At 59.2% G+C, this 26,292-nt stretch overlaps 2 protein-coding genes across 22 annotated transcripts in view; one reads left to right on the top strand and one right to left on the bottom strand.

Moving 5' to 3' along the window:
- Positions 1 to 21,481, top strand: part of DNAH17 (dynein axonemal heavy chain 17) — a 99,800-nt gene extending 78,319 nt beyond the window's left edge. The window contains 21 exon segments of the mRNA XM_070389484.1: positions 279 to 486; positions 665 to 780; positions 1,572 to 1,764; positions 2,043 to 2,278; positions 2,913 to 3,035; positions 4,547 to 4,751; positions 5,263 to 5,427; positions 6,053 to 6,193; positions 6,422 to 6,592; positions 6,995 to 7,117; positions 7,634 to 7,827; positions 10,527 to 10,675; positions 11,699 to 11,826; positions 13,382 to 13,609; positions 14,293 to 14,484; positions 17,882 to 18,061; positions 18,421 to 18,603; positions 19,236 to 19,418; positions 19,616 to 19,759; positions 20,218 to 20,443; positions 21,234 to 21,481. Coding sequence (XP_070245585.1) covers positions 279 to 486; positions 665 to 780; positions 1,572 to 1,764; positions 2,043 to 2,278; positions 2,913 to 3,035; positions 4,547 to 4,751; positions 5,263 to 5,427; positions 6,053 to 6,193; positions 6,422 to 6,592; positions 6,995 to 7,117; positions 7,634 to 7,827; positions 10,527 to 10,675; positions 11,699 to 11,826; positions 13,382 to 13,609; positions 14,293 to 14,484; positions 17,882 to 18,061; positions 18,421 to 18,603; positions 19,236 to 19,418; positions 19,616 to 19,759; positions 20,218 to 20,443; positions 21,234 to 21,481 — 3,736 coding nt within the window.
- Positions 20,769 to 26,292, bottom strand: part of PGS1 (phosphatidylglycerophosphate synthase 1) — a 37,379-nt gene continuing 31,855 nt past the window's right edge. For 4 of the 21 annotated variants that reach the window (XR_011467896.1, XR_011467902.1, XR_011467909.1 and 1 more), the window contains 2 exons: positions 25,768 to 25,896; positions 20,769 to 25,298 (listed from right to left, as the gene is read on the bottom strand). Coding sequence is in view for 5 of the 21 variants with exons in the window: in XM_070389186.1 (XP_070245287.1) it covers positions 25,777 to 25,896 (120 nt within the window). In the remaining 16 variants the exon portion in view is untranslated. Of the gene's footprint in view, positions 25,299 to 25,767; positions 25,897 to 26,292 lie in introns of those variants that run through there. The other 17 variants (XR_011467900.1, XR_011467906.1, XM_070389189.1 and 14 more) reach the window with 8 other exon arrangements.

Raw genomic sequence — 26,292 nt, 5'->3', positions numbered from 1 at the left:
CTGTACAGTCCGTGGGGTCGCAAAGAGTCGGACACAACTCGCGACTTTCACTTTTTTCCCTTTCATACCCTTAATTCCACTCCAGAGGCCAGAGTTCTGAGTTTCAGTCTTATCTTCTTCTTTCTGTGATCATGAAGATGCCAGGAGATAGTAAGTTAAACGTTCTGCTCCTCCTACGGCTCGTAATGGGCACTGGAGTCGCAGACAGATGCGGAGCTGCAGGCAGGTGCAGGGTGGCGGGAGCCTGTGTCCCCAGCCTGCTGTCACTCGCTCCCCAGGCCCTACCAAGGCAACCCAACCTTCGACCCCGAGTTCATCCGCTCCAAGTCCGCGGCTGCCGCGGGCCTGTGCTCTTGGTGCATCAACATCGTCCGCTTCTACGAGGTCTACTGCGACGTGGCCCCCAAGAGGCAGGCCCTGGAGGAGGCCAACGCTGAGCTGGCCGAGGCCCAGGAGAAGCTCTCCCGCATCAAGAACAAGATTGCCGTGAGTGCGGCCCGCGGCTGCGGCGGGGCCCGGAACACCCTGGAGGCCGCCTGCCTCGGCCGTGCTTGCAGCCCTCAGGCCCCTCGGGGATCTCAGCCCTCCCAGGGCTCAGCTGCCTCTACTCCCGGGACAGCCAGGGGCATCCCGATTTCAGGGCCTTCCCACCTTGTCTTTCCAGGAACTCAACGCCAATCTGAGCAACCTGACGTCGGCATTTGAGAAAGCGACGGCCGAGAAGATCAAGTGCCAGCAGGAGGCTGATGCCACCAATAGGGTGATCTCGCTGGCTAACAGGTACCTCGCCCCCACACCCCATCACAAGACCCATCCTGTCCTCAGAGCCACCACCCCCAAAAGGGATGAGCCCACAGAACGGCCTCTTGGGGGATAAGCCCCAGGTGCAGCCCCCACTTTCTGAGCACAGAGAGTCGTGAGGATTAACGCTGGGAGGTCCCAAGGCTGCCTACCTGGCCTCCGGTGGGATGTGGACTCAGCTCTGCTGGGACAGTCAAAGGTGGTCTTTCGGTCACCCGGAAGAAGGGCTGCTCAGGTGATGCCAGAGACACACCTCCATGAGCCTAATCGGGCATCTGTACTTCTGCAAACCTGGCCCTGCTCTCGGACGCTGGGTGTGCTGTTCAGGGTTGGGGACCAGCCCTCGGGCTAGTGGCCTGAGAAGCACGAAGCACAGCCTGGAGTCCCCACCCCACGCGGGGCCAGGTGGCCGCCAATGGACTAGCCGCTGCCCAAAGCATGTGCTCAGCAGTGTCCAGGCAGTGGCCTCGGTGGTCAGGTCACGTGGTCAGATAGCATAGAGTGCATGTGAGGCCAGCACCCTGGGGACAGAAGCTTGGCGTCCCCAACCGCACCCAGAAAACATTAGCTTTGCTTCCCTAAAGCGTTTTCTCCCCCAAACTCCCCACAAAGCACACTCGCTCCTGAACCACTGAGCAAAGGAAGGCTTTGAAGCCACGAGGTCCATGGTACAGACGGAAGCACACCTTTCCCGTCCCTCCAGCCTGCCCTCCCTCCCGCCGGGGGCACGGGCTCCTCTCTCGTCCACTGACCCCCGGCCCCCACCTCAGGCTAGTGGGAGGACTGGCGTCAGAAAATGTCCGCTGGGCCGAGTCGGTGGAGAGCTTCAAAGGCCAGGGCATCACGCTGTGCGGCGACGTCCTGCTGATCTCTGCCTTCGTCTCCTACGTGGGCTACTTCACCAAGAAGTACCGCAACGAGCTGATGGAGAGGTTCTGGATCCCTTACATAAACCATTTAAAGGTAAGAGGTCCCGTGGTGTTCATCAGGACGTCTGGGGAGGTCTGTGGGGGAGGGGAGGGCAGAACCAGCCAGGTCTCACCGTCGCTCCTGCGATGAACAAGGCAGAGGCTGTAGGGTAGCCAGGGTGCAGAGGGTGGCCTGGCGCGGATGATGCTGACATCCTTTCTGGCCAGGTCCCAAGCTGCTGCGAGCGGCTATCTGCCCCTGTGGCCCACATGTTATTCAGAGAGCCGCTTCTGCCCGAGCAGTGAGTCAGGCCACACCGCCCCCCTCGGCAGGTCCCGATCCCAATCACGAAGGGTCTGGACCCCTTGACCCTGCTGACCGACGATGCAGATGTGGCCACCTGGAACAACCAGGGGCTCCCCAGCGACCGCATGTCCACGGAGAACGCCACCATCCTGTGCAACACGGAGCGCTGGCCCCTCATCGTGGATGCCCAGCTGCAGGGCATCAAGTGGATCAAAAACAAATACGGCAGCGAGCTGAAGGCCATCCGCCTGGGACAGAAGAGGTGCGCGGTCACCGAGGCGGGTGGGGTGGGGGCTCCAGAGGCGGTGCCAGCCCGTTAGCTCAGCCAGAAGTCTGCGAAGCCCACTCAGAGGCTTTCACTTGTTAAATGAATGGACGGGTCTTTGGAAACAAACACTGGCCCACGGGGGCTCGGATTTTCTGAGTTCTTAGACCCCGGGGAATGGCACAGACAGTGAAGAATCGAACTCGCTGCTCCTCTCTCCCCATTCACTGCCGCTCCTGCAGGGGCAGCGCTGACACCTCAACCCCCACCCGCAGTGGTCCTGCCTGGTCACTGGCTGGCTGGGAGGCTGCGGCCGGTCGTCTTGCCATCTCTTCTCATAGATGGGAAGCAGTGCCCATAACACAGCTGCTGAGAGCCTTCCCAGGGTGCGGGGCAGTGAGAGGAAACACAGATGTGGAACGTTTAGCTCTGCAGCCACAAAGCAGTTCCATGTTCAAACCTCCCCACCTGGGGGTGATTCACACAGAGAGCCCTGTGCTCCCCTCCGGAAGGACCCTTTGGGGAGGAACGAACTACTGGCCCTTCAGTCACCTCTCCTGTCCCTCCTGGGGCACACGATTGCGTGGTCACCGGGCCCCGAGGCCCTCACGACCTGATGCTGTGCCCACAGCTATCTGGACATCATCGAGCAGGCCATCTCGGAAGGGGACACCTTGCTCATTGAGAACATTGGCGAGACCATCGACCCGGTTCTGGACCCCCTGCTGGGCAGGAACACGATCAAAAAGGGAAAGTGAGTGACAGGTCCCCCCACGTGAAGGTCCTCAGCACCGAGGTCTGGCCTCCGGACGGAGAGGAAGGGCAGAGCCTCTGCTTTCCTCGGAGCCGCAGGGGCTTCAGCACAACGCTGACGGGCATGAGCGGGGAAGCCCCCTGGGAGGGGCCGCCGGGAGAGCAGTGGTAGGTCCACATCCCAGTTAGGGAGGAAGACCTACACCAACACGGCATCAGCGATCGCCTGCAGACGGCCATCCTTCATGGTCATCTTTTCTCCTGTTTTCATGCATTTTGCAAATCTTGAACCAGTATTACTATTTCTTCCTATTTAGCTGAGATTCATATAACGTAAGTTAACCAAAAGTAACCAATCCAGTGGCATTTAGGACATTCACGCCTGGTTTCTCTGAGTATCTTTTCAAGCTGTAGTAAGTATGCATACTTCTTTCTTTTTACAGCTGAATAATATTCCATTCTGTGGATCTGCCACATTCTGTTTATCCATTCATTGGTTGATGCACTGAGTTTATGTTACTTTTCTAACATAAAAACGTAAATCAGCTTTAAAAATGTAAATGTCGGAGTCGACCTGAGCTGCCTATAATTGCAGGGCTGTGGGCAGAAGCCCAGAATAGAGATGACAAATGTGGTGATATGCTAGATTCTGAGGAAGGCCTGGCTTGAGTGGTGATACCCAGGGGTGAAATTAGAGGCCCCCCCAAAAGTGAGCTCAGCCAGAAATGGGGTAGCAGAGGGGAGAGCCAGAGAGAAGCAGCCCCCACCAAGGACGAGCCAGCCCACATTCCTGGCTGTTCATTAGATTAGCCCAGGGAGCTCCTGGATGTCCTGGTGTTCTGAATTTGGGGGCCAGTGTCTTTCTGACGTTAATGGCCTTGGGGTGCATCCCAGGCCTGAGTGTTTCTTCAGAGGCTCCCACATGAGTAAGACATGCAGCCAGGGCTGAGTGAACTCTCCTATAAGACCAGAACAGACCAGCCAAAGAGCAGGTGCTTTCTCTAGAAAGGCCGGTGGCACCCCAAGAAGGAAAGGTCTTCTGTTTTCTTTTTTCCCAAGTTTCAGATTATTCATCAGGGTGAGCCCCGACACAATACACCATGATTTTATGTGGTTTTTTATTAAAAATTTTTTCCTTTTGTTATTTTGGCTGCATCGGGTCTTAGTTGAGGCTTGAGGGCTTAACTGTCCCTCTGCAGGTGGGATCTTAGTTCCCCAACCAGGGATCGAGCCCGCATCCCCTGCTTTGGAAGGCAGATTCTTAACCCCTGGACTACCAGGAAGTCCCAATTTCATGTGCATTAGAGGGAAATGGTTTCCTGGTTAAGTGGGAAATTGTGCAGATGGCTTCTGGAAGACCTTCATTCTAAGCAGCTTTATAGTGAAACATTTCATTTAGAAGTCCAGACTGTCCTCCCGGGCTGGCGGGAGTCCCAGGGGAGTCTGTGCTGCTGTCCCGAGGTCACCCGGGGTTGGGGGGGCCCTCCTAATACCTCCCTCCACGGACCACAGGTACATTAAGATCGGCGACAAGGAGGTGGAGTACCACCCCAACTTCCGTCTGATCTTGCACACCAAGTACTTCAACCCCCACTACAAGCCCGAGATGCAGGCCCAGTGCACCCTGATCAACTTCCTGGTCACCAGGGACGGGCTGGAGGACCAGCTCTTGGCCGCTGTGGTGGCGAAGGAGCGCCCAGACCTGGAGCAGCTAAAGGTGCGATGGGACGGGAGGAGCAGGGCGGGCGGCGGCTCGGACCGAGGGGGCAGGTCTCCAAGACCCACACGTCCGGTGACTCTGAAGGGGCCCCCGCTTGTCACACCGAGTGTGCTTTGTACAACAAAATGAGTCACTCCTCCTCCCCAGCTACCCCCAAACCTGATTCTAAATCAAGTGACAACTTCACTGAGAGAACAGGAGTCCACAGTGGTGCCCCGGACGCCCAAAAGCACTGAACTCCTCGCCCACAAGAATGTCTCTGCTACCAGCCCCAGTGTACCAGTCCCCTCCTGGGCTGTCTGAGCCACACCCGTGGGCTGTCAGGGGTCCCCAGCCCCCACATCTCCCACTGTGGTTCCCACACCCTTGCTGACTGCTCATGACAGGCAGCTGCAGGGGCCTCGGCTAAGCTGTTGAGAGGCTCTGAACCCCCGAGCGCCCCCAAGATGGGGAGGCCAGGCCGTGCCAGCAATTGAGTTCCCTTCCCGGGTCTCTGCCCCTCTCGCAGGCGAATCTCACCAAGTCCCAGAATGAATTTAAGATTGTTCTGAAAGAGCTGGAAGATTCTCTGCTGGCCCGGCTGTCGGCCGCATCGGGGAACTTTCTGGGAGACACTGCCTTAGTGGAGAACCTGGAGACCACCAAACATACGGCCAGTGAGATTGAGGAGAAAGTAAGAAACCGTCTCAGGGACCCACCCCCTCGTAACCCCAGCCATAGCACACAGCGGGCATGGCAGGTGGGCTGATGGTCATTGAGAAGAGAAGTCACAGCCTCACCGGGGCCCCAGGACAGGGTGGGGGGCACGGATGCCCACCAGGCACGTCATCTTCATCTGCTGATGGACATTTAGGTCATTTCCATGTCTTGACTGTTGTGAATAGTGCTGTTATAAACACAGCGGTGCATGCATGTTTTCGAATTATGGTTTGTCTAGTTATATGCCCAGGAGTGGGATTCCTGGATCATATGGTAGTTCTCTTTCAAGTTTTTTGAGGAATCTCCGTACTGTTCTCCATCACGGCTGCACCAACTTACATTTCTACCAACAGTGGGAGCAGCAAAGGTTTCCCTTTGTTCCACACCCTCTCCAGGACTTGTAGGCTAAATTTTTAATGAAGGCCATTCTGTCTGGTGTGAGGTGACACCTCATTGTGGTTTTGATGTGTATTTTTTTCTAACAGTCAGAAACGGTGAGCATATTTCCATGTGCCTCTAGGCGATCTGCCTGTCTTTGGAGAAAGTCTACTTAGGTCTTCCGCCCTAAGTGACTTTGGTTTGTGACTGCTTGTTTCAAGGTGCAAGAGGCAAAAATCACAGAAGTTAAAATCAACGAGGCGAGAGAGAACTACCGGCCGGCCGCAGCGAGGGCATCCCTGCTGTACTTCATCCTGAACGACCTCAACAAGATCAACCCCATCTACCAGTTCTCACTCAAGGTGCGGCTGCCTCCAGGCCCGGGGCTGCGGCCCTCGGTCCGGGCTGCAGGTGTCCGTGAGGGGCGGGAGTCGGGGCACCAGGTCTGACCAGCACCAGCCCAGGGAGTGAGGGTCCGAGCAGTGCCCCCAGACCCCGAACCCCAACGGAAACCAACCAGAGCCAGCATGGGCAGCGTGGAGCAGGCTCCGGGGCCGTGCCCAAGCCCCTGCCTCCGGTGACACCCCCAGGCCTTCAACGTGGTGTTCGAGAAGGCCATCCTGAAGACCACCCCCGCCGACGAGGTCAAACAGCGCGTGATCAACCTGACGGACGAGATCACCTACTCGGTGTTCATGTACACGGCCCGCGGGCTCTTCGAGCGCGACAAGCTCATCTTCCTCGCACAGGTGGCGTTTCAGGTAACGTCCGGCCTCCGTGCCCTGGGACCTGGACACGAGGAACCCCCAGGGGCGAGGTGGGGGGGTGCAGGGGACACTTCGGGGGTACTGGAGATGCAGAGCCTCAGGCTCCGACTCAGACCCAGTGGCTCCAAGCCCCCACTTTAACACCATTCCTGGTGACCAATGGGTCTGAGGCACTGCCCTGGGACACCCCTGAGTTCATCCCAGGGAAGGAGCCCTGATGGGAGCCATCGAAGCGGAGGGAAAAACCCAAGCAAACTTTTTGGCCGACCCAATAAAAACAAACGAGGGGCTGGTCAGTGTTTCCCCTGCAAGTGGGGGGCGTGCGCCCCTGTCCAGCCACCCCCCGCCCCCCACACAGCTGCGGCACAACAGCTAAGCCAGCCCCCCACCTCTCAGGTCTTGTCCATGAAGAAGGAGCTGAACCCGGTGGAGCTGGACTTCCTCCTGAGGTTCCCGTTCAAGGCCGGGGTCGTGTCGCCCGTGGACTTCCTGCAGCACCAGGGCTGGGGCGGCATCAAGGTTGGTCTCAGACCCTGAACACCGCGTTCTCTCCCTGCCTCGCTCTGTTTCCTGCCCAGCCCGAGTGTGTTTACTAGGCGCTCGGAGCCGGACGTTTAGGAGAATGGGGAAGGACTGGGGAGTGATGGGCTGCCTGCCAGCTCACGGGGACCCTGCCGTCCTACTGGGTCATAGCAGGTCCATCATCACACCCCTGCAGGTGGCAAACTGATCCCCCTACTCACCTCCAGGCAAGTGTGCAAAATGTCAAGGTCTGAGTCAAAACGACCAGAGGAAGGTGGTCCCCTGGGATGAGCAGGCCCCCCCCAACATTCCAAAGCCCCCCTCCCATCCAGAAAAGCAGCCGAGAGTCACATCCCTAGATCAGATTCCTCCTCCCTCATCCCAGCGCTTTCTCTGGTTTGCCTCCAGCCCCCAGCAGCTCATCGTTTGATCCGTCAGGCATCTCCCAGAGCCTAGGGGCAGGGTGCCCCCTGGGACAGACAGGGGAGAGCTGAAAGTGTGGTCTGCCCCCAGGCCCTCTCGGAGATGGATGAGTTCAGGAACCTAGACAACGACATCGAGGGGTCTGCCAAGCGGTGGAAGAAGCTGGTGGAGTCGGAAGCCCCAGAAAAGGGGGTCTTCCCCAAGGAGTGGAAGACCAAGACGGCGCTGCAGAAGCTGTGCATGGTGCGCTGCATGCGGCCCGACCGCATGACCTACGCCGTCAAGTGAGCGCCCCGCCCCGGGCCCCTGCCACTCCCACCCCGCCCACCGGTCCCCGTTCTGAGCTCTCGGGGCACTGGGGTCTCCAAAGGTGGCCAATGGGACTCCCCGCCTCCCCCGATGCTGGGCGAGGACACCCTGAGCTAAGTGACGGGAAGACAAGACTCCCTGGGTCTGCCGCCAAGATTAAAAAAAAAAAAGCCTGGGCGCTAACGGCCTGCGCAACCACACGGGGTCCTTGTAGGATGCTGTGGGGAGGGAACTGGCAGAGCCATCAGTATCGGAGGACACGCGTGGCCGCAGTGACTGGACTTCAAGTAAATCTTTTATTTTTACGGCTCATTTGCAAAGGGAACAGTTGTGATTTCGTGAGCAACCTCCCTGGACCTGAACCGCCTCCAGGACCGGAAACTTAACCATGGAGTTTCAGCTCCTGGCTCCTTTCACTCCCCAGAGCACAGAAAGACTCCAGGAGTAGCAGCCGCTGTAACACACGCACACCAACCCGGGCCGACCACTGTGGTGTCGTGGGGAAAGGAGGAACCAAAGCAGGCCCCGTTCTCTTGGAGAGGCTTCTTGGTTTTCCACTTGTCCCAGTGGCCTGAAAGCCACCAGATTTCCCAAAAGACGCCCACGTCCCTCGTAGAATTCCCCTCTGACAAAGCAAAGGCCTGACTCACACCCACCGGTTGCTCAGGGACCAGTTCGTTTCTGTTTTGCTTTGTTTTCCTGGGACGAAAGAGGAACGGGACCCGGAGGGGTTCTGGGCGCAGGAGGAAGCAGGTAGAGTGAAGCCAGACATCACGTCACAGGGAGAGAGCAGGACCCTCCTGGGCTCAGCGCCAGAGGAAGGATGGACAAAGTCTGAGGAAGACCAAGGGGAAGGGCACTGGCCATCCCTCGGGACGCCACCCGCCGGGAGAGCTGAGCACGTGTGGGTGTCCAGGCCCACTGCCCCCAGAGCGCTCGTGAGTCACCCAAGTCACACAGGAGAAAGGGCACCGGGACCATGTGGGCGACCATGAACACCAGGCGCTCCCATGTCACGCTCTGTGATGGAGGCGAGGAGAGCAGATTCACCTCCCCAGTGAAACGGGAGCGGAGCTCAACAGCAAGGAGATCCAGGTCCAAATCCATGGCGAATAATAACACACAATCAGCAAGAGCCCGGGCGCCAGGTGCCGGGCGCCCCAGAGCCTCCCACCAGGTTCACTCGGCCCTCCACCAAGCCCTGGAGCCCAGTGCCTTCCCTCCTCCCGTCCACAGGCCCCAGGAAGGTCACTCGCCCGTGACAGACAGGGTGCTGGCATCAGGCCCCCCAAAACACCAGCCGGATCTGTACACCTGGCACCAAGCAGGCCTCTGAGGGTGGCTCTGGTACCCACATGTCCATGATGCAGCGCCAGAGCAGCAGAGCCCAACCGGAACCAGGTGCCTGCTGTTCTGTGTCATCAATTCGTCCACAGAGTGACCACGTGGCCCGGCCACGTCAGGAGCAGCAGTGAGCTCGTGACATTCCTGCCCCGGGGTGGGACCTGCTACCTCCCAGACGTCCTTCCTGGGCAGGGATCCCCACAGTGACGTTCCAGGTCAATTTCAAAGGCAGGAGCTGAACACGACTGGAGGCCTTAAGCAGGAGCCCCCCCAGCCTGGGGTCAGCACTGAGCAGGAACCCCCCCAGCCTGGGGTTGGCACTGAGCAGGAACACCCCTCTACTGGCCTGGGGTCAACACTGAGCAGGAACCCCGCCCTGGCCTGGGGTCAGCAACGACTCAGGAGTCTGTGCAGAAGCCAGTAAAGGCCAGACTACAGGGTGGGGGTGGGGTGCAATGAGAGATGTCACTCCTGCGGGAGTAGGAAGGCCCACCTGGTGCCCGCCCGCTAACTCCCTGTTGACTCCGAGGGGTGCGTTGACATGACCAGGCCCACCTGAGGGTCTTCACGATGCTCAGAGCCTCAGGTTGCTGACCCCTTGGGAGTCATCTCTTAAGGAGGCCGCCGTCCTTTCCAAGACCACATTGGACATAAGTTTAGCTCCCGTGGCTCATTCAGACACAGCGAGCTCAGCCACCTGTGGTCAAGAGGGAGGGGCAGAGACCTGAGATGAGATGCCCAGAGTCACCCTAGGAGGGGCCTCAACTGACCCCAGCCTTGTCAGGGTCAACACAGAGCCTGGGGCTTGGAAGAGAGAGGTGCTTATGTGAAGAGAATTTGGGGTTTTTCTGTGACTTTCCTGAAGGTGCATGTTTTATGGTCCTTGGAGCTCGTCGAGGTGGCTCTAATATACATGTCCTTCCTCCTCGGGCCCCTGGGAGATCACCAGGACCCTTAGATGGGTCTGGGTTCTGCTCCTTGTTGCTGCCTTGGTCTGGAGAGCGGACAAGTGTGCCAGAAGCAGGAAGTCTCTAGGGACAGGCCTCTTCCTTGGGAGCAGAGGTGTGGTCACCTGGACGCCATGGCACCTTGAGTCCCGTCCTGGCTGGCCTTGTACACCTTTGAAAGCGGGGGCAAGAGCCTCTCACCTGTCCATGTGCAGGTGGATGGGAGCCAAGGGCGCCCCAAGCAAACACCACACACGGCCTCCCTGCTTACAGGAGGTGCCAGCAGAAACTGGCTTTCCACCTAGAGACCCTTCTCTGCCTCAGAAAGTCCCCCAGGGAAACAGGCCCTCCCCTTTGGGTCTGACCGAGTGTTGTCCCCTCAGGAACTTTGTGGAGGAGAAGATGGGCAGCAAGTTCGTGGAGGGCCGGAGCGTCGAGTTCTCCAAGTCCTATGAGGAAAGCAGCCCCTCCACCCCCATCTTCTTCATCCTCTCCCCGGGGGTCGACCCCCTGAAGGACGTGGAAGCCCTGGGTAAGTGTGGCCAGCATGAGGCGGCATCACGGGTCCAAAGCATGGAGAGAGACCCCTCCACTCCCGGCAGCAGGGCAAGTGCCTGACACGCAGCAAGGACTGCTGCCGGGGTCCTGTGTGCCGCTGGTGGGACCGCGAGGGGGTGGAAAGATGGCCGGTGGTCCCTCCCTAAGTCACACGCAGAACTGCCGGACGGCCTGGCACGCCCACTCCCGGGGACATTCCCCAACATACACTTCACAGGGACCAGCTCTCACAGCGGCCAGAAGGCAGATCTTCTGGCCTACAGGCCCACCAGCTGATGAATGGCTGATCCTACCGAGGCGAATCCATGAAAGGCTCCGTGGAGACACAGACAGACAACAGATTTATGCACATGGGGGAGGGGAGGAGAGGCTGAGGTGTATGGACAGAGTGACCTGGAAACTTGCATTACCGTGTGTTAAGTAGCCAACGGGAACTGGCTGTCTGTCTCAGGAAACTCGAACAGGGGCTCTCTATCAACCTAGAGGAGTGGGATGGGAGGGAGCTGGGAGGGGGGTTCAAAAGGCAGGGGATATAGTATACCTATGGCTGGTTCCTGTTGAGGTTTGACAGAAAACAACAAAATTCTGTAAAGCAATTATCCTTCAATAAAAAAATAGCGCTGACCCACCCTTGCAACATGGACAGCAGAGAGAACATTGTGCCAGAGGCAAGTAGCCATGTTCTACGATTCCTTGTCTCTGAAACGACGAATCCATAGAGCCAGAAGGCAGATTAGTGGTCCCCAGACGCTGCGGGGTAGGGGCAGCAGGATGGGTACAGGGTCTCCTTCTCGGACGATGAAAATGTCCTGGAACCAGAGAAACGGTTGCACAACATTGCGAATTATGACATGTCCCTATTAGAGATGGCTTTCAAAGCAGTACACTTTGACCTTTTGTCAAATTTTAAACGAGGGTATGGAATTCCAAGCTGTGGATCACGGAAGCTCTGTTTTTGTCATTCAGCCTTCCCCGTGCTTTTCCTGTTTTTCTTCAGGGAAAAAACTGGGATTTACCATAGACAACGGGAAACTCCATAACGTGTCCCTGGGGCAGGGACAAGAGGTGGTGGCCGAGAACGCCCTGGACGTGGCGGCGGAGAACGGACACTGGGTTATCCTCCAGGTGCGGGGGAGAGGGTGCCCACGCCCCTGTGGGTAGGGGACGCCCGTGCCCCTGGTGGGAGGGCTCCCCAGGGCCTCAGCACCCGAGGGGATTGGCCTGAAGGCCAGAAGGAAGGGATTCGCGTTCACCAGCCTGGCTGGGACTCCTGCAGCCTCTGGAGCAGGGCTCGGGGCAGGAGTCTCCCACACCAAGCACGGCTCCGCCTGGTCAGCAGGTGGCCTGGGGCGTCACCGCTGTCCTGGTGCTGCAAGTGTGGATCCTTCAACAGTGAGAAAGACATCCCCCCTCCTCCCTGTGCTGGCTCGACCGCCCATCCTTGGCCCTGCAGCCTGTCCAAGTCCCCACCCTGGTCCCCGGGTTTGGCAGACCCCGCAGCAGGGCAGACCTCAGTCCACGGGGCCTGGCCCGGCCCCGTGTGGGGACCCCGGGTTTAAGTCCTTCTCTTAGTTCATTTTCTTTTACAAAAACGATCTCCACTGTAAGTCCAGTTACCATCTGTCAGGAAAGACATTACCTCACCTTCCCCACCATGCCTGTGACTCATCTGTTTTGTAACTGGAAATCTGCGCCTCGTAATCGCCCTTCCACTTCTCTCCTCCCACCACCCCTCTGACAACCACCTGTTTGTTTCATCTATGACTGTTACGTTTGTCCATTTGTTGTTTGGATTCCACACGTAAGTGAAATCATATGGTATTTGTCTTTCTCTGTCTGACTTCTTTCACTGAAGCATATTCTCTAGGACTGGCCACGTTGTTGCCGATGGCAAAATTTCGTTCTTTTTTAGGGCTGAGTAATATTCCATTGTGTGTGTGTGTGTGTGTGTGTGTGTGTGTGTGTGTGTTACATATATACACCACATCTTTTTTGATATTATCATGCACTCTGATTTTATATTTTAAATCCCATGATACATTATTGCTTGTTACAGTCAAGAGATATTTTTAAATTTACCCACATAGTCACCCCATCCAGTGCTCATCGTTCCTTCATGTTTTGCTGTGCTTCTGTTCTATCCACTCACCTACTGACGGGCACTTAGGTTCCTTCCACACCTTGGCAGCTGTAGACAATGCAGCTGTGAACACAGCTACGTGTATCTTTTGGAATCGCGTTTTCATTTTCTTGGATAAATGTCCAGAATTGGGGTTGCTGGGTCACAACATAGCTCTATGCTTCATTTTCTGCGAGGAACCTGCAAACTGCTACCCACAGGGGCTGCACCAATTTACAATCCCACCAACAGTGCACGAGGGTAGCCTTTTCTCCAGGTCATTGCTTTCCACCCAAGCCTCTCAGAGGAGGGGCGGGGACCATGTAACCCAGCATCAGGGACCCAGCCCTGATGCTGGGTGGAGGGTGGGAAAGACTCACCGAGGCTGGAGGCCCTGAATTAACTGAGCACCAGCCTCGACTCCGGGGCCTCGGTCACTGGGTGAGATGACCCAGTGTGGCCAGCGCCCCGGGGAAGGGCAGACGGCAGGGTCGGGACCACTGCGGAGGGGCCTGTCCTGGGGAGGAGCGTGCAGGCGCTGAGCCCTGGTCTTGGCCGCAGAACATCCACCTGGTAGCCCGGTGGCTGAGCACCCTGGACAAGAAGCTGGAGAGGCACAGCGCCGGCAGCCACGATGACTACCGCGTGTTCATCAGCGCCGAGCCGGCCCCCAGCCCCGAGAGCCACATCATCCCCCAGGGCATACTGGAGAACGCCATCAAGATCACCAACGAGCCGCCCACGGGCATGTACGCCAACCTGCACAAGGCCCTGGACCTCTTCACGCAGGTGGGACCCCTCCCCCGGGACCCCTCCCCCGGGACCCCTCCTGTGCTTTTCACCCACACTTTTCCCCACTGGGACCCCTCGACAGATGTCTGCCCCTGATCTGGCTTTCTGGCCCCAGGCCTGCCGCCCCCACAGAGCACTTGGCCTCCGGGTGGTGCTCGCAGGCCTGAGCCGGGGAGGAGGACACTGCTTAGCTTCCAGAAGCCTCTCTGCTCAGAGCCACCTGCTTAGCAAAGACCAGTTAAAATCTCACCTGCCCAGAGAGAACTAGCATTCAGACTCAGGGCTGAGTCTGCCTTTCCCTAGGGCCACCTGCTTTCAGAAGGGCTTTGCTAAACACCCCCTCCCCCTTCACAGGTTGTTTTTGGAGAGTCTGGGATGTGTAGACGATGAGGAAATGTTAATAACTGCACAGGAATTATATTGGGGAATATTTTATTTGGAAGAAGTATCAGTAATTTGACTTGTATCCTATACTTACGTGATACAGTTGCATTCAAAGCAAAGACAAGCAAGCATTCTCTACCCGACTTTACAGACCAGCGCAGAGCAGTCAGGGGCCTTAGGGCCCACCCCTATCCTCCACCCACCTTGCACCGCCCGTGAAGCAGCCAGCAAGGATGGCCTGGCCCCGCCGGGGCACCCGTGTGGACCCCACCTGACCCGGGTGTGTCCTCCCGCAGGACACGCTGGAGATGTGCACCAAGGAGATCGAGTTCAAGTGCATCCTCTTCGCCCTGTGCTACTTCCATGCCGTGGTGGCCGAGAGGCGCAAGTTCGGGGCCCAGGGCTGGAACCGGTCGTACCCCTTCAACAACGGGGACCTCACCATCTCCATCAACGTGCTCTACAACTACCTGGAAGCCAACCCCAAGGTATGGGCCAATCTGGTGCCCGCCCGCCCACTCCATTGCTCCGTCTCATGTTTAAGAGACGTTCCCTTGGGTCCATAAGCCAAAGGAAACCTGACTGCATGAGGCTCCTCGTGACCCCACCCATCTGACAGCATGGTTAGCACCCAGGCCCTGATCGGCCCCTCCAGCAGTCCTCGGCTGTCTGGCAATTTTTATGACTCCATGAGGGTCAGCATCTTTGGGAACCCGCTCATCCTGCACCTGAACAGGGATTCCCCCAGAAAGGCCAGCCTCCTGGGCAGTGTGGTGAACTGGGAAAAGCCGAAGAAGGGCCTCGGGGGCTGCAGGCCTCCCCAGTCAGTGTCTGGAGGCAGAACACAAGATCAGAGGGCAGGCCAAAAAAAAAATCTCTCTGGAGACACAGAGCACTTCCTTTCGTTCTTGTTGAAAACGGAGACAAACGTGTGAGGCGCTATGAAAGCCGCCGTGAGGGCTGCAGAGAGGCAGCTCAGCCAGGAACTCTGGCCGGAGGGCCCCAGCTGGCCTGTCTGTGGCACAGAGCGGGGATTTGCGGGCGTGGGCCTGAGGTGGGGTGAGTCCACACGCGACCAAAGCCAGAGGCGGCCATGGCCTGGGGAACCGAGAGCCGCCCGGCCTCCAGCCTACTGCGCTCCTCTCGGGATCTCCCACGTGGAGCGGGGCCCTGGCACAGGACCTGTCTCTCTGAGCCCCCACCAGGAGGCAGCAGAAGGGGACCCCATAAACTCTGGGCTCCTCCGCACTCCTGCACAGCAGCACCTTCCTACACTGACTGCGGTGGACATTCTGCTGGCCCACAAGGCTCCCAGGGCACCCAGACTGCTGGGCCCAGTGCTTGAAGGCCGAGACACGCGCCCCAAGGATGTCTGAAAGCCTGAGGCTCAGAGCACCCCCTCCAAGCTTTAGGGGCTAAGAGACAAGGGGTGGAGAATACCCCCTGCCCATCATAAGAAAGCTCAGATGCACTGGGAAGAGGGGAGACCTGGGCCAGCTGTCCTCAGACCCTGGAGGAAGCGGACCTCCCAGGACGGCCGCCACCCAAGCCTGAGACTGGAATGTTTGTTTGCTCAGTTCCTGGCAAAACACCCAACCCCAGACAAAGCAGGAGGGCAGACCGGGTGGAAGCCGGCCCTCCTCGGGGAAGGGGACGGCAATCTCTGTTTGCAGGTGCTGGTGAGGGTGGGGGTCACTTCACCTGTGACAGGGTCTGAGCTGCACGCCAGCGGCACATCTTACGACACTCGCACAAGTAAACAGACGCAGGAAGACGTGGAGGAAGAATTGCATCATCACAGTAGCTTCGTCAGAGGAGTTCTCTCCGGGAGATTCGAGTGGGAGGAGGAGTGGTGCTGGGAGCTTGTAACGACATTTACGCAGAAGCTTCCCTCGTGACACACAGAACCTAAGAAACCACTTCAGGACGCACACCATGTGCTCCCATGACCGCCGGCGTGAGGGACGCTCGGCGTCCCGCTCAGCAGCATGTGCTCAGGCCTGGGACCGGGGCCTGCAAGGCCCAATCATCCCTCATTCCAGCCCATGGCCCCAGGGAGACAATGTTGAGTAAACACCTGCCATGAGGTCACCCGCCGCCCACAGCCCCTCCGTCCTCCCAACTCTGAGAAAGTCAACCCGGACTCTAGGGACAAGGCCTGGCAACTTGTCTCTGAGCAGCGCTCCGGGGACTCCATCCAGCAGGTGGGCACACAGCACCCGCCCCCGGGGGTCAGTCCCACCAACCCCCTACCCGACCCGCAGGGAAGGGCCGTCCCACCAAGAGGCCGTTTGCGGAGACCAGGGAGGCAGAGCGTGGGGTGTACCTGACCCCACTTGGCAGGAGAAACAGAAGCTGTCCCCGAAGCAAATACACAGAATGCAGAGAAAGCAGCTCAGCACATACTCAAGATAACCAAGCAGAGAGAAAAAGTGAGAGTCACAGATGACAACGAAGAGGAGATTAATATTCCAAGTCAAAGTTCATGAGAGCACACCAGACAAGTTCTTGGGACTTCCCTGGCGGTCCAGTGATTGGGACTCCATACTCTCACCCCCGACGGTCTGAGCTGGATTCCTCGTTGGGGAACTAAGATTCCCACATGTTGTGCGACTCGGCCCCCAAAAAAAGTCAACAAGTTCTTATTCAATTAACTTTAACTTGTCTGTTCTTGGCAGCCAGCTGCCATCCAGGCAGGGCACTGCAGGAGCTGCATCAATGCCCACCTTGCCCTTAAGGAGTCGCAATCCTCAGAGAAAATAAGTGTGTGCGGTGAGGTCTCAGGCCGGGCGGTACATGTGATGCACAGCATGTCTCAACAGAGAGCCACAATACACTCTGGGTTTCAAAAGCTTGGTGCAAAGCTAACAAAAAAAAGTGAAATACCTCATTCATAATTTTGATGCTGAATGCCTGCCGGAACAATCTTTCCACTTAAGTGGCTGCTGGAAAATCGGAAGTCTCGTTCATGGCATCCCCGTGTGGCTCTCACTGCTGGACAGCGTTCTGCAGGAGCAGCAGCTACGCACTGGGATGAGAAGCAGGAAGGGGACAGGTTCCCAGCAGTTGGGGGTGGGGGAGATCTGCACCCAAGTGGCTTCAGAGGAGTGCAGTCGTGGCATGTGGTGGCCAAAGGAGCGGCACCCCAGGCCAAGGGCACAGCGTGGAAGCTGGGGCAGAGCCGAGGGATGCGCGGAGAGACCCGGCCACCAGCCGGGGGATGCTTGTGTGTGCTGCCTGGTTTGGTCGGGTTCCCTCAGGGCAGAACCAGGCTTTGGGATCGGGGAGAGGGTACTTGCTGGAGCTGGCTCTGCTACCGGAGCCCGCGTGGGCAAGGCTACTGGAGTATGCTTGGGACCAGGGCCCTGTGGGGTGGGGTCAGTGAAAGACCCACTAGACTGTGAAGACAGGAAGAACTGCACTGCGTGGCCAAAAAGATCGCCAGTGCCCCAGAGCCAACACTCCGTCCATGGAGAGTTACTGCTCTTGTTGGAGATGGTGGTGAAGGGAAGGGTCACAGGCAGCTCCCCGTTCCAGCCCCACGTGGGGGAATAAAGGGAGCGGGGGACAGGCGGGCTGCGGGGGTGGGGTGGGCCTGCGGGGACTCAGTGCCGGTGCCAGGGGACTCATGTCAAGGGAGAGCGTGGAGGAGGGGTGGGCACAGGGCCAGGGAGACGGGGTGGAGGCTGGAGAGCCCCTCATGGGAAGAGGGTCGAGGAGGGGCTGATCCCATTCAGCTGCTGGCTGGAGTCAGAGGGGAGGCAGGGCCAGCCCTGGGCCTGGTGACCGAGGGTAGCGGGTGACCCTGCAGAGCGGGTGGGGAGGAAGGGGCAAGGGCGACATGAGGGCCTGGCAGGCCCCCTGACAGCAGCTGTCCCCTCGAAGGTGCCCTGGGACGACCTCCGCTACCTCTTCGGGGAGATCATGTACGGCGGCCACATCACGGACGACTGGGACCGCCGACTCTGCAGGACCTACCTGGCGGAGTACATCCGGGCGGAGATGCTGGAGGGGGAGATCCTGCTGGCCCCGGGCTTTCAGATCCCCCCCAACCTGGACTACAAGGTGAGGAGAGCGCCCTCCAGGGATGGGGTAACACATGAGACACGGGCGCCCTCCGGGAGGCAGAGCAACAGGGGAGTGCTAGCCCGTGGGCTCCCTGGAGAGGGCCTCCGTCATGGACCTTAGCACGGACCCTCCAGGAAGAAGCCAGCGGGCAGGCAACCCAGAAAGAGGGTTTGAGAGGCAGCCTCCACAGAGCAGGAGGGGAAACGCCCTCTCTGCAGTGGGGGGCAGCCCCAACAGGGGGTTGGCCCAGAGGGCAAGGGGTGGACGGAAGGTTCTGGGAAACGAGGCTTCATACGAGGACAGTGCAGGCTCCAGCTCGTGCGGCTCTCCCTGCTCACCTAGCCCCCCTTTTGCAGGGCTACCACGAATACATCGATGAGAACCTGCCCCCCGAGAGTCCCTACCTGTACGGCCTGCACCCCAATGCGGAGATCGGCTTCCTGACGGTCACCTCGGAGAAGCTGTTCCGCACCGTCCTGGAGATGCAGCCCAAGGAGACAGACTCGGGGGCTGGCACTGGGGTCTCCCGCGAGGAGAAGGTGGGTGTCTGACCCCCACCCGGCAGGGAACCTACAAGCTGGCTGCTGTGGCCCCAAACTAAGCACCACTAAGCACCGAGCGCTGAGCTAGAGAGCGCCATCCCCACAGTGCCTCCCTCCCCAGGGCTCTGAACCAGCCCGGCCCTGCCCCGCCCTGCCCCGCCCTGCCCCGCCAGCACGGGGAAGTCGAGATTCTCGACTGGACTGGAGCGGAGCCTCGGTGCTATGAAGCCCCACGACCTTTTCTCCCATGACTGACCAGAGGTCTACGGGTGGGCAGTGGTATAAGGGCCCACCATGGGGCCACCCCTTGAGGGTGTGACCAGCACGTCCCCGCAGACAGCTCCCACCAAGGACAGGGTCACGACCCCAAGACCACTGGGTGACCTGATGGGGGAGGGAGGCATCTTCAGGAGGTCTGAAGGCCCCGGGTAGAGCGGCGATGCTCCTGAGGGCACAGCCAGATGGCCCTGACGATGAGCCCGGGGCTGCACCCCCACGGTACCCTTTTCCTGGCAACTCTGCCTGCCTCGCTCCTGGGCTTGGAGGTGAACTTCGGGGCAGTGTCCTGGCCTGGCACTGGGGCAGGGCTGGGGCCCAGTGACACGAGCCGGCTGGGGACTGGCTTCCAGGTGAAGGCCGTGCTGGACGAGATCCTAGAGAAGATCCCGGAGACGTTCAACATGGCCGAGATCATGGCCAAGGCCGCTGAGAAGACCCCCTACGTGGTGGTCGCCTTCCAGGAATGTGAGAGGATGAACATCCTGACCAATGAAATGCGGCGCTCACTGAAGGAGCTGAACCTGGGGCTGAAGGTCAGAACGGGGCAGCAGGACCCAGGGCGGGACCTAGATGCGGGCTGACCACCCTCGGCCATGGGCCAATGAGCCTGAGGCCACTGAGCCGCACCCTCGAGGTCCCTGGGCTGGAGAAGTGGGCACCTCAGGGCCAGTGACGCCTGGGTCTGCATCACTGCTGAGCGCCCCAGCACCCGCGACTATGCGTCCCCCAGGGAGAACTGACCATCACAACCGACATGGAGGACCTGTCCACAGCCCTGTTCTATGACACCGTGCCCGACTCCTGGGTGGCCCGGGCCTACCCCTCCATGATGGGCCTGGCGGCCTGGTACGCCGACCTGCTGCTCCGCATCAGGGTAAGGAGACTTCCGGGGAGCCACTGCACGCTCAGCAAACCCATCCCCAGGGCCTGAAGGGCAAGGCTGGGGAGCAGGAGTGTGCCGAGGTCCCCGCTGGCCCGGCCTTGGTCAGAGCAGGGCCGAAAGCGCCTGGGCCACACCTCAGGGAGACAGGCCTCAGAGTGCAGGCACTTCCCCTCGAAGGAAGCCCAGGGTGAGCTCGAGGTGTGAGCAGCTCCTGTGGCCAGAGATGCAGAGGCCCTCCCAGCAGGTCCAAGAGGCTCCAGAAACACCCGTTGGGGCGGCCACCTCCTGGGGGGGGCCAGGGAAGGGAGCAGCAGCCTTTCAGACTCGAGCCTCTGACACTGAGCGCCCCCCGCCCAGCGAGGGGAACCCGGGCAGGCGGCGGGGGCCCGCTGCCCACCGCGGTGTGGGGGCAGGGTGGCTCCAGCTCGGCCCCGCCCCTGCCCCTCCAGGAGCTCGAGGCCTGGACCACAGACTTCGCGTTGCCCACCACCGTGTGGCTGGCTGGCTTCTTCAACCCCCAGTCTTTCCTCACGGCCATCATGCAGTCCATGGCCAGGAAGAACGAGTGGCCGCTGGACAAGATGTGTCTGTCCGTGGAGGTGACCAAGAAGAACCGGGAGGATATGACTGCGCCCCCCCGGGAGGGCTCCTACGTCTACGGGCTCTTCATGGAAGGTAGCTGGCGCGGGCGGCACAGGGCCCTGGAGCCTGGTGTGCCTTCTGAGGGCGGAGGGCCAGAAGCCAGCCCCACCCCACACCCAAGGGCATGGCAGCCTGGCCCTCCTCGGAGCCCCGTGAGAGGCCATCACGTGGCCAGGTCCCAGCAGCCGCGGGGGGCTCAAGGCCGGCGCTCACTCAGCCCCCACCCTGTCCTGCACCAAGCGAAGCCGGACAGGACCGCTCTGAGTTGAGTGCCAGCCCCTCCCCCGCGACAGATGTCACCCCTGTAGTGGGGGTGTCAGGCCCCCTCCCCACATCCCCAGAGATAAGCACAGCAGCAGGCGTTCTCCATGTTTATTGTGGAATTACAGGAAATCTCAGCGTCATTAAATAGGGTGAGTAGAAATAAGTCCGGTTCAAGGAGGCAACAGTTCAATGTGCGTCTACACGTTTACTGCGCACGGACACGACAGACGCCACAGGGGAGGGGAGCGGGGAGCTTTAATCGGTCACTTTTAACTGGAGTTAGTTTCCTGCCCCTGACAACACCACAAATGTAAACAATGGAGCCCAGGGCTTCAGGGCTGGGCTGGGCCGTCCCTCAGACGTTGGCAGCGAGAAGCCCCCCACCACACCCTCTGCTCGCAGCCCCACGTGTGGTGATCCCAGTGCCAGTCCGGCCTCGGCACATCGCTTCAGGGGTAGGGGTGTGAGCCAGGCCCCGCCCCTCCCTGCCAGCGAGACAGACGGGAACCAGTCACCTCACCACGGACCACCCTGACCCTCGGGTGTGCCATCCCTGCAGGAGCTCGCTGGGACACCCAGACTGGAGTCATCGCTGAAGCGCGGCTGAAAGAGCTGACGCCAGCCATGCCCGTCATCTTCATCAAGGCCATCCCTGTGGACCGCATGGAGACCAAGAACATCTATGAATGTCCCGTGTACAAAACACGCATCCGTGGTCCCACCTACGTCTGGACCTTTAACCTGAAAACCAAGGAGAAGGCAGCGAAGTGGATCCTAGCGGCCGTGGCGCTGCTCCTCCAGGTCTAGCTGGAGAGAGGCCCACGCTGCCCTGGGCCAGGTCCTGACTGCAACTTCAGCTTCACAGCTGGGATCCCAGTCCTGCAACTGTCATTTATTTTCACAGGAACTGATGGTTGCTTTTTGTTCTCCTAAATAATCGAGGCACTTCATAGCACATCTGGACTAATCAGAGGCGGGGTGGATAGGATTAAAACAATGATGCTACTGAGCCAGGCTTGTCTGATTCACTGGAGCTGGCCTTCAGCTCGGCGCCTGGTGGCCACCAAGGGCCTGGCACAGGCCTGGGGGCGAGGCCCCGATTCCCAGCAGCTGGAGGAACAACCCAGGACCCAAATCCTGACTTCCCACAGGGGCGGCTGGGTTAATCTTCCCCCATCAGTGGCCTGGAGGGTTAGAGCTGGAGGCAGTCCCACCCTTGGGCCTGATGCTACATGTAAACACCCACCACTAAGGGGCCAGGGCGTTCCGTTCCCTATAAACAGGAGCTGCCACCTCCACAGGCTCTGTCTCCTAAAGCGTCCTTCCTTCTCTGAAGGAAGGAAACCTCCCTCGGTTATGGTAATGCCTCCTCCCTGCCCCAGAAATCTGAAAAACAAACTGTTTCCAAAGAGGGGCCATTTCCATGCACCTCAAGTACTTCCCTGTCAACTGCCCACTTTCTGAAATTGCTGGGAACCGGAGGGACCACTATGAACGCGTGTCTGTGCCCTGAGAGGTCACAGTAAACGTGCTCAGTGCTGGGCAGCACCTTCGTTGTCCTTCAGCTCCCGCCTTCTCCCCAGCAGTGCTCACTTGTTGCCACCACAACAGACTTTAAAGCAAAGTGCATAATAGACAAAGAAGGGTGTCACATAATAAAGGGATCAATACGAGAAGATGTAACCGTTACAGACGCACCTAAACATATAAAGCAAACGTTAACATGTGCAAAAGGAGAAAGACAGTAACAACAGCAACGGGCTTTAACACCCATTTACAACAATGGACAGAAAAATCAATAAGGAAATAGTTGTCTCAAATGACGCATCAGACCAGTAGGACTTTCTAGATAACCAGCGCACATTCCATCCAAAAACAGAATGTATGTTCTTTCAAGCACACGTGGAATGTTCAGCAGGAGGCATCGCGTGCTAGGAAGGAGACCAGGAAATACCTGGAAACGACGAAAATAAAACGCCACTTTCCAGCATCTGTGGGATGAAGCAAAACCAGTTCTAAGACTTCCAGGAGATCCCAGCAATACAGGCCTACCTCAAGAAATAAGAGAAATTTCACACAGCCTAACCCACCCACCATCTAGGAATCAGAATCAGAAAATGAAGAACAGACACCAAGTCAGCAGAAGAGGGCCGGCTGCTCAGCAGCCAAGAAACCCTGGGGTGAGTGTGTCCTCGGGCACTGCAACCCGGGCTGAGCATGGCAGTGGGCACCAGGAGGGCCAGGGCCCCCAGCCCCCCGTGCTTCTAGCACAGGAGACAAGGTTCAGGAAAGGTGGCCCCCCACGCCCTCCACACACAGCCTGCCCACGAGCCAGCAGGGAAGGGACGAGAGGTGGCCCATCTCATTGCACCCTGAGCTCCAAGGGGTGCAGGTGGCTGCCCTGGTGCCGCTCCTGGAGCTGCCCCAGGAAGGCCCCCGTCTGACGGCTGGGGGGCGGTGTCCCTATCGGCAGCCAGAATGACCTCAGCAGGACCGAGAGCAGCAAGGCCCAGACCTGCCTGACTCTGCATGGCCAAGCCGACGCACGTAGTTCAGAAAAGCAGCTGCGCTGCCCTTAAGGCTGCCCCAGGGGACGGGTGCAAACAGAGCGAGAAGCGGACAAGGCAGGCGGCGAGCAGGGCCCGCAAACTCCAGAAACAGACGCCGGGGGGGGGGCCTCACGTGCTGGACCCTCAGTGTTTCCTGGCTTAAAAGCAGAGTAAAGGAACCTGACCCCCCAACCCCACACTCCCCGCGCCAAGAAAACAAGGGCCTTGCTTTCTAAGTTCACCTTGATCCTGAAGTTTTGTAAAAACCTTTTTCCAAGGATTCTCATCCAATCCATGGGTAAAGAAGCAGTCCTCGAAGGCCTACCTCTGGGGCCAATGATCTACAACAATCCTGGGTCTGGTGGGGCTAAGAGGGAGAAGGAAAAGTGTCCCTCAAACCCTCCCTCCCAGGGACCTGGAGGATCCACGCCCCTTCAGCAGCAGGGGTTGTGGCCAGAGTCTGGATGCCGGGCAACCGCCTCTGCTGGCCAGAAGGGGCCACTGTAGCCCGTGGTGTCCAGGCTGGAGGGACAGGAGAGCCACCACTCTGACTGGAGAACACAGGCCTGCCGGTGGCCACCACGCAACTCATGCTAATCCCTGGTGATAACCACAGAATGCGGAGGTTTTCCAATTTTGCCTCCAGAACCTGAAATAAGACAGTCATTCATTCTACATCACACACGGCGAGTCGATGACAAAATTCTCTCCATGCTGTGAGACGATTCACCCTGGAGCTGCAATCCGGTCTCAGAGATAGAGCCTGGGACGAGCGCTGTGCTGCATCTGAAAGTGCCGTGAGCCCAGCAGCAGTCCCGGGGGAGAAGGGTAGGGGCCCAGGCTGCGGTGAGCCCAAGGGGGAGAAGGGGAGCCCCCTCCCCCAGCCACAAAGCAAGCAGGCTGCCTACTGCTCAAGCCCGGCTGTGGCGCAGGCTCGCTCTGGGCCCACAGCCCCTGCAGGAACGCAAACGCTGTTTACCGAAAGCCTCCCTCCAAACAGAAACCCAGTGCCCGGCACATTCCTTTGGCTTCCCTCCTCTGATCGTCCACAGGACAACTTAATAACTGGTTTGAAGACAGTGTTAACTGATGTGCTGCTGCCCCTGGGCAGCGTGGCTGCGGCTCCACCCCACTCCCCACCGGAGAACCGGCAGACCTGTCTGGGCCCGGGGGCGGGGCCAGGGCCGCTCCAGGCTCAGATGGGGTGCCCCTAGCCCCGGAGCCCCGGCCTCCCAGGACCCACGCGCGAACGTGACCATCGGAGCTGCCAGCCCTCCGCAGGGAGACACGGCAGGTAGGGAATCCCATTTGTCTCCCCCTACCCCCAACTCCCTGCCACCACCCCGCCCCTGCCAGGGGTGAGGGCCAAGCCCTGGGGCCGTGAGGCCTCCTCTCTGGACCTGAAGCACCAGTCCTCTCTTCAAGCACCTGAAGGTGTGCGGAGTGGGCCACACCAGGCTGGGAGGTTTTTGAAATCTGCTCCCGGAGACCCCAGGGGCAGGGGAGGAGTGGCCCCGGGGAGAGAGAAACAGCAGCAGGTAGAAGAGGCAGCTTGGGGGAAAGGAAAGCATCTGCATCTCAGCCTTTAAGCATTTTTTTACTCTCTGAATTTTTGTGTTATCTGAATAAAGTAATAAAATGTTGAGAAAAAAACGAAGTGAGAAAATGCAACCTTTTAAAGTGATGAGGAGAGAACCGTGACCCCAGGACACACACGGGGCCAGCACGGGCCAGGCTCGGCCGCTCAGCCTCCTCAGCCTCCACCCTGTGCTCCCGCCTGCTCGCTCTCCTTCCCCCACAAGCCCCTCTGCCTGGCTGGACCAGCGGAGTCTGCCCCAGAACGTCCCACCCCGAGACTGATCCACCTGGGGCCAGGTCAGGGTCTAAAGAGATCTGAACCCAGAGGGTCACTCAGGAGAGACCCCACCCCTGACGGCAGCCCTGGGGGCCGTCCCACGAGGCTTCCTCTTGTCCCCCCCTGGGACACAGCTGGTGGCCCGGGGCCTCGGGGCTCTCGGCAGGCTCCTGGGTGGGCAGAGCGAGTCCCGTCGCCAGTCACTGAGACCACCACGTGTCTGCAAGCACAACCCAGGAGTGTCGGGGAGACGGGGTCACAGCCTGTCTGAGGCTCCGTCCGTCCTGCACAGCCCAGGCAGCAAGCCCGGGTGCCCCCACCATGAGTGCTGCCCCTCTGCCCCCGCTGCCTTCAGAACCCCGTGCTCCGCGACGGACAGTGGGCACAGAATCTACCCCGGTGTCCGGCAGCCATGAGGCCCTGGCCCCAAGGCCACCTCCGGCCCCCATGCGAGCACAGACACGTCCCACCACGTGACCCCACCACGGCCCTGGGACCCGACGGAGGGTGTAAGGGCCACCTCATTAGCAGCAGGCTTCCAAGCCTTCGATAACCACCCATGACCCCAGACACACACCCCTGGGCAGGTAACCAAGGATGGACCAGAGAGCCCCCAAGCCCCTGCGAGAGGCCCCGGGACCCCAGCTGGAGAGGACCGCCCGTGGCCCCTAGTGACCCAAGGTCAGTACCTGCTGTCCTCAGAAGAAGTTCTTGATCAGCGGAGTCACCATCTTCACCCACAGCTTCACCTGCCGGCTCGGCTGCTCAAAGGTGGCAGAGGACACCACGCCTGCCCTGCGGTAGAGCTGCTCCTGCTCCTGGGGAAGAGGGACAACCAGGAGTCACAGGGCGGCTCCAGGACCAGCCACTCGGCCTGCTGGCCCTGGGGCTCCGCGGGGGCCCTGGCGCAGGTCGTCCCTGTGAAACATCCCTGGGGAAAGCTAGTAAGCCGAGTGTCTACAGTTTGAAGACTGAGGTGCGTGGGGAACAGGCAATTTAGAGCTGAAGGAATTCAGCTGGTGGAGGAAATATTTAAAAGTGCACCCTCGATAAATGAGGCAGTGCAATTAAAATAATGAAGGTCCTTTTTTAAACAAGACACAGTTTTTCTTCTCTCAAGCTGGCAGAAAGTGGTAACGTCATCAGCCCTGCTGACGAAGGCCAAGGGAACAGGCACTCCCGGACACGGCTGATGGAAAGGGGGGGGCCAGGTC

This window comes from Bos mutus, chromosome 19 (genome assembly GCF_027580195.1).
Source record: "Bos mutus isolate GX-2022 chromosome 19, NWIPB_WYAK_1.1, whole genome shotgun sequence".
Taxonomy (NCBI): Eukaryota; Metazoa; Chordata; class Mammalia; order Artiodactyla; family Bovidae; genus Bos; species Bos mutus.
Note: the sequence above shows the minus strand (reverse complement) of the source record. Positions and strands in the feature narration are given on the sequence as shown.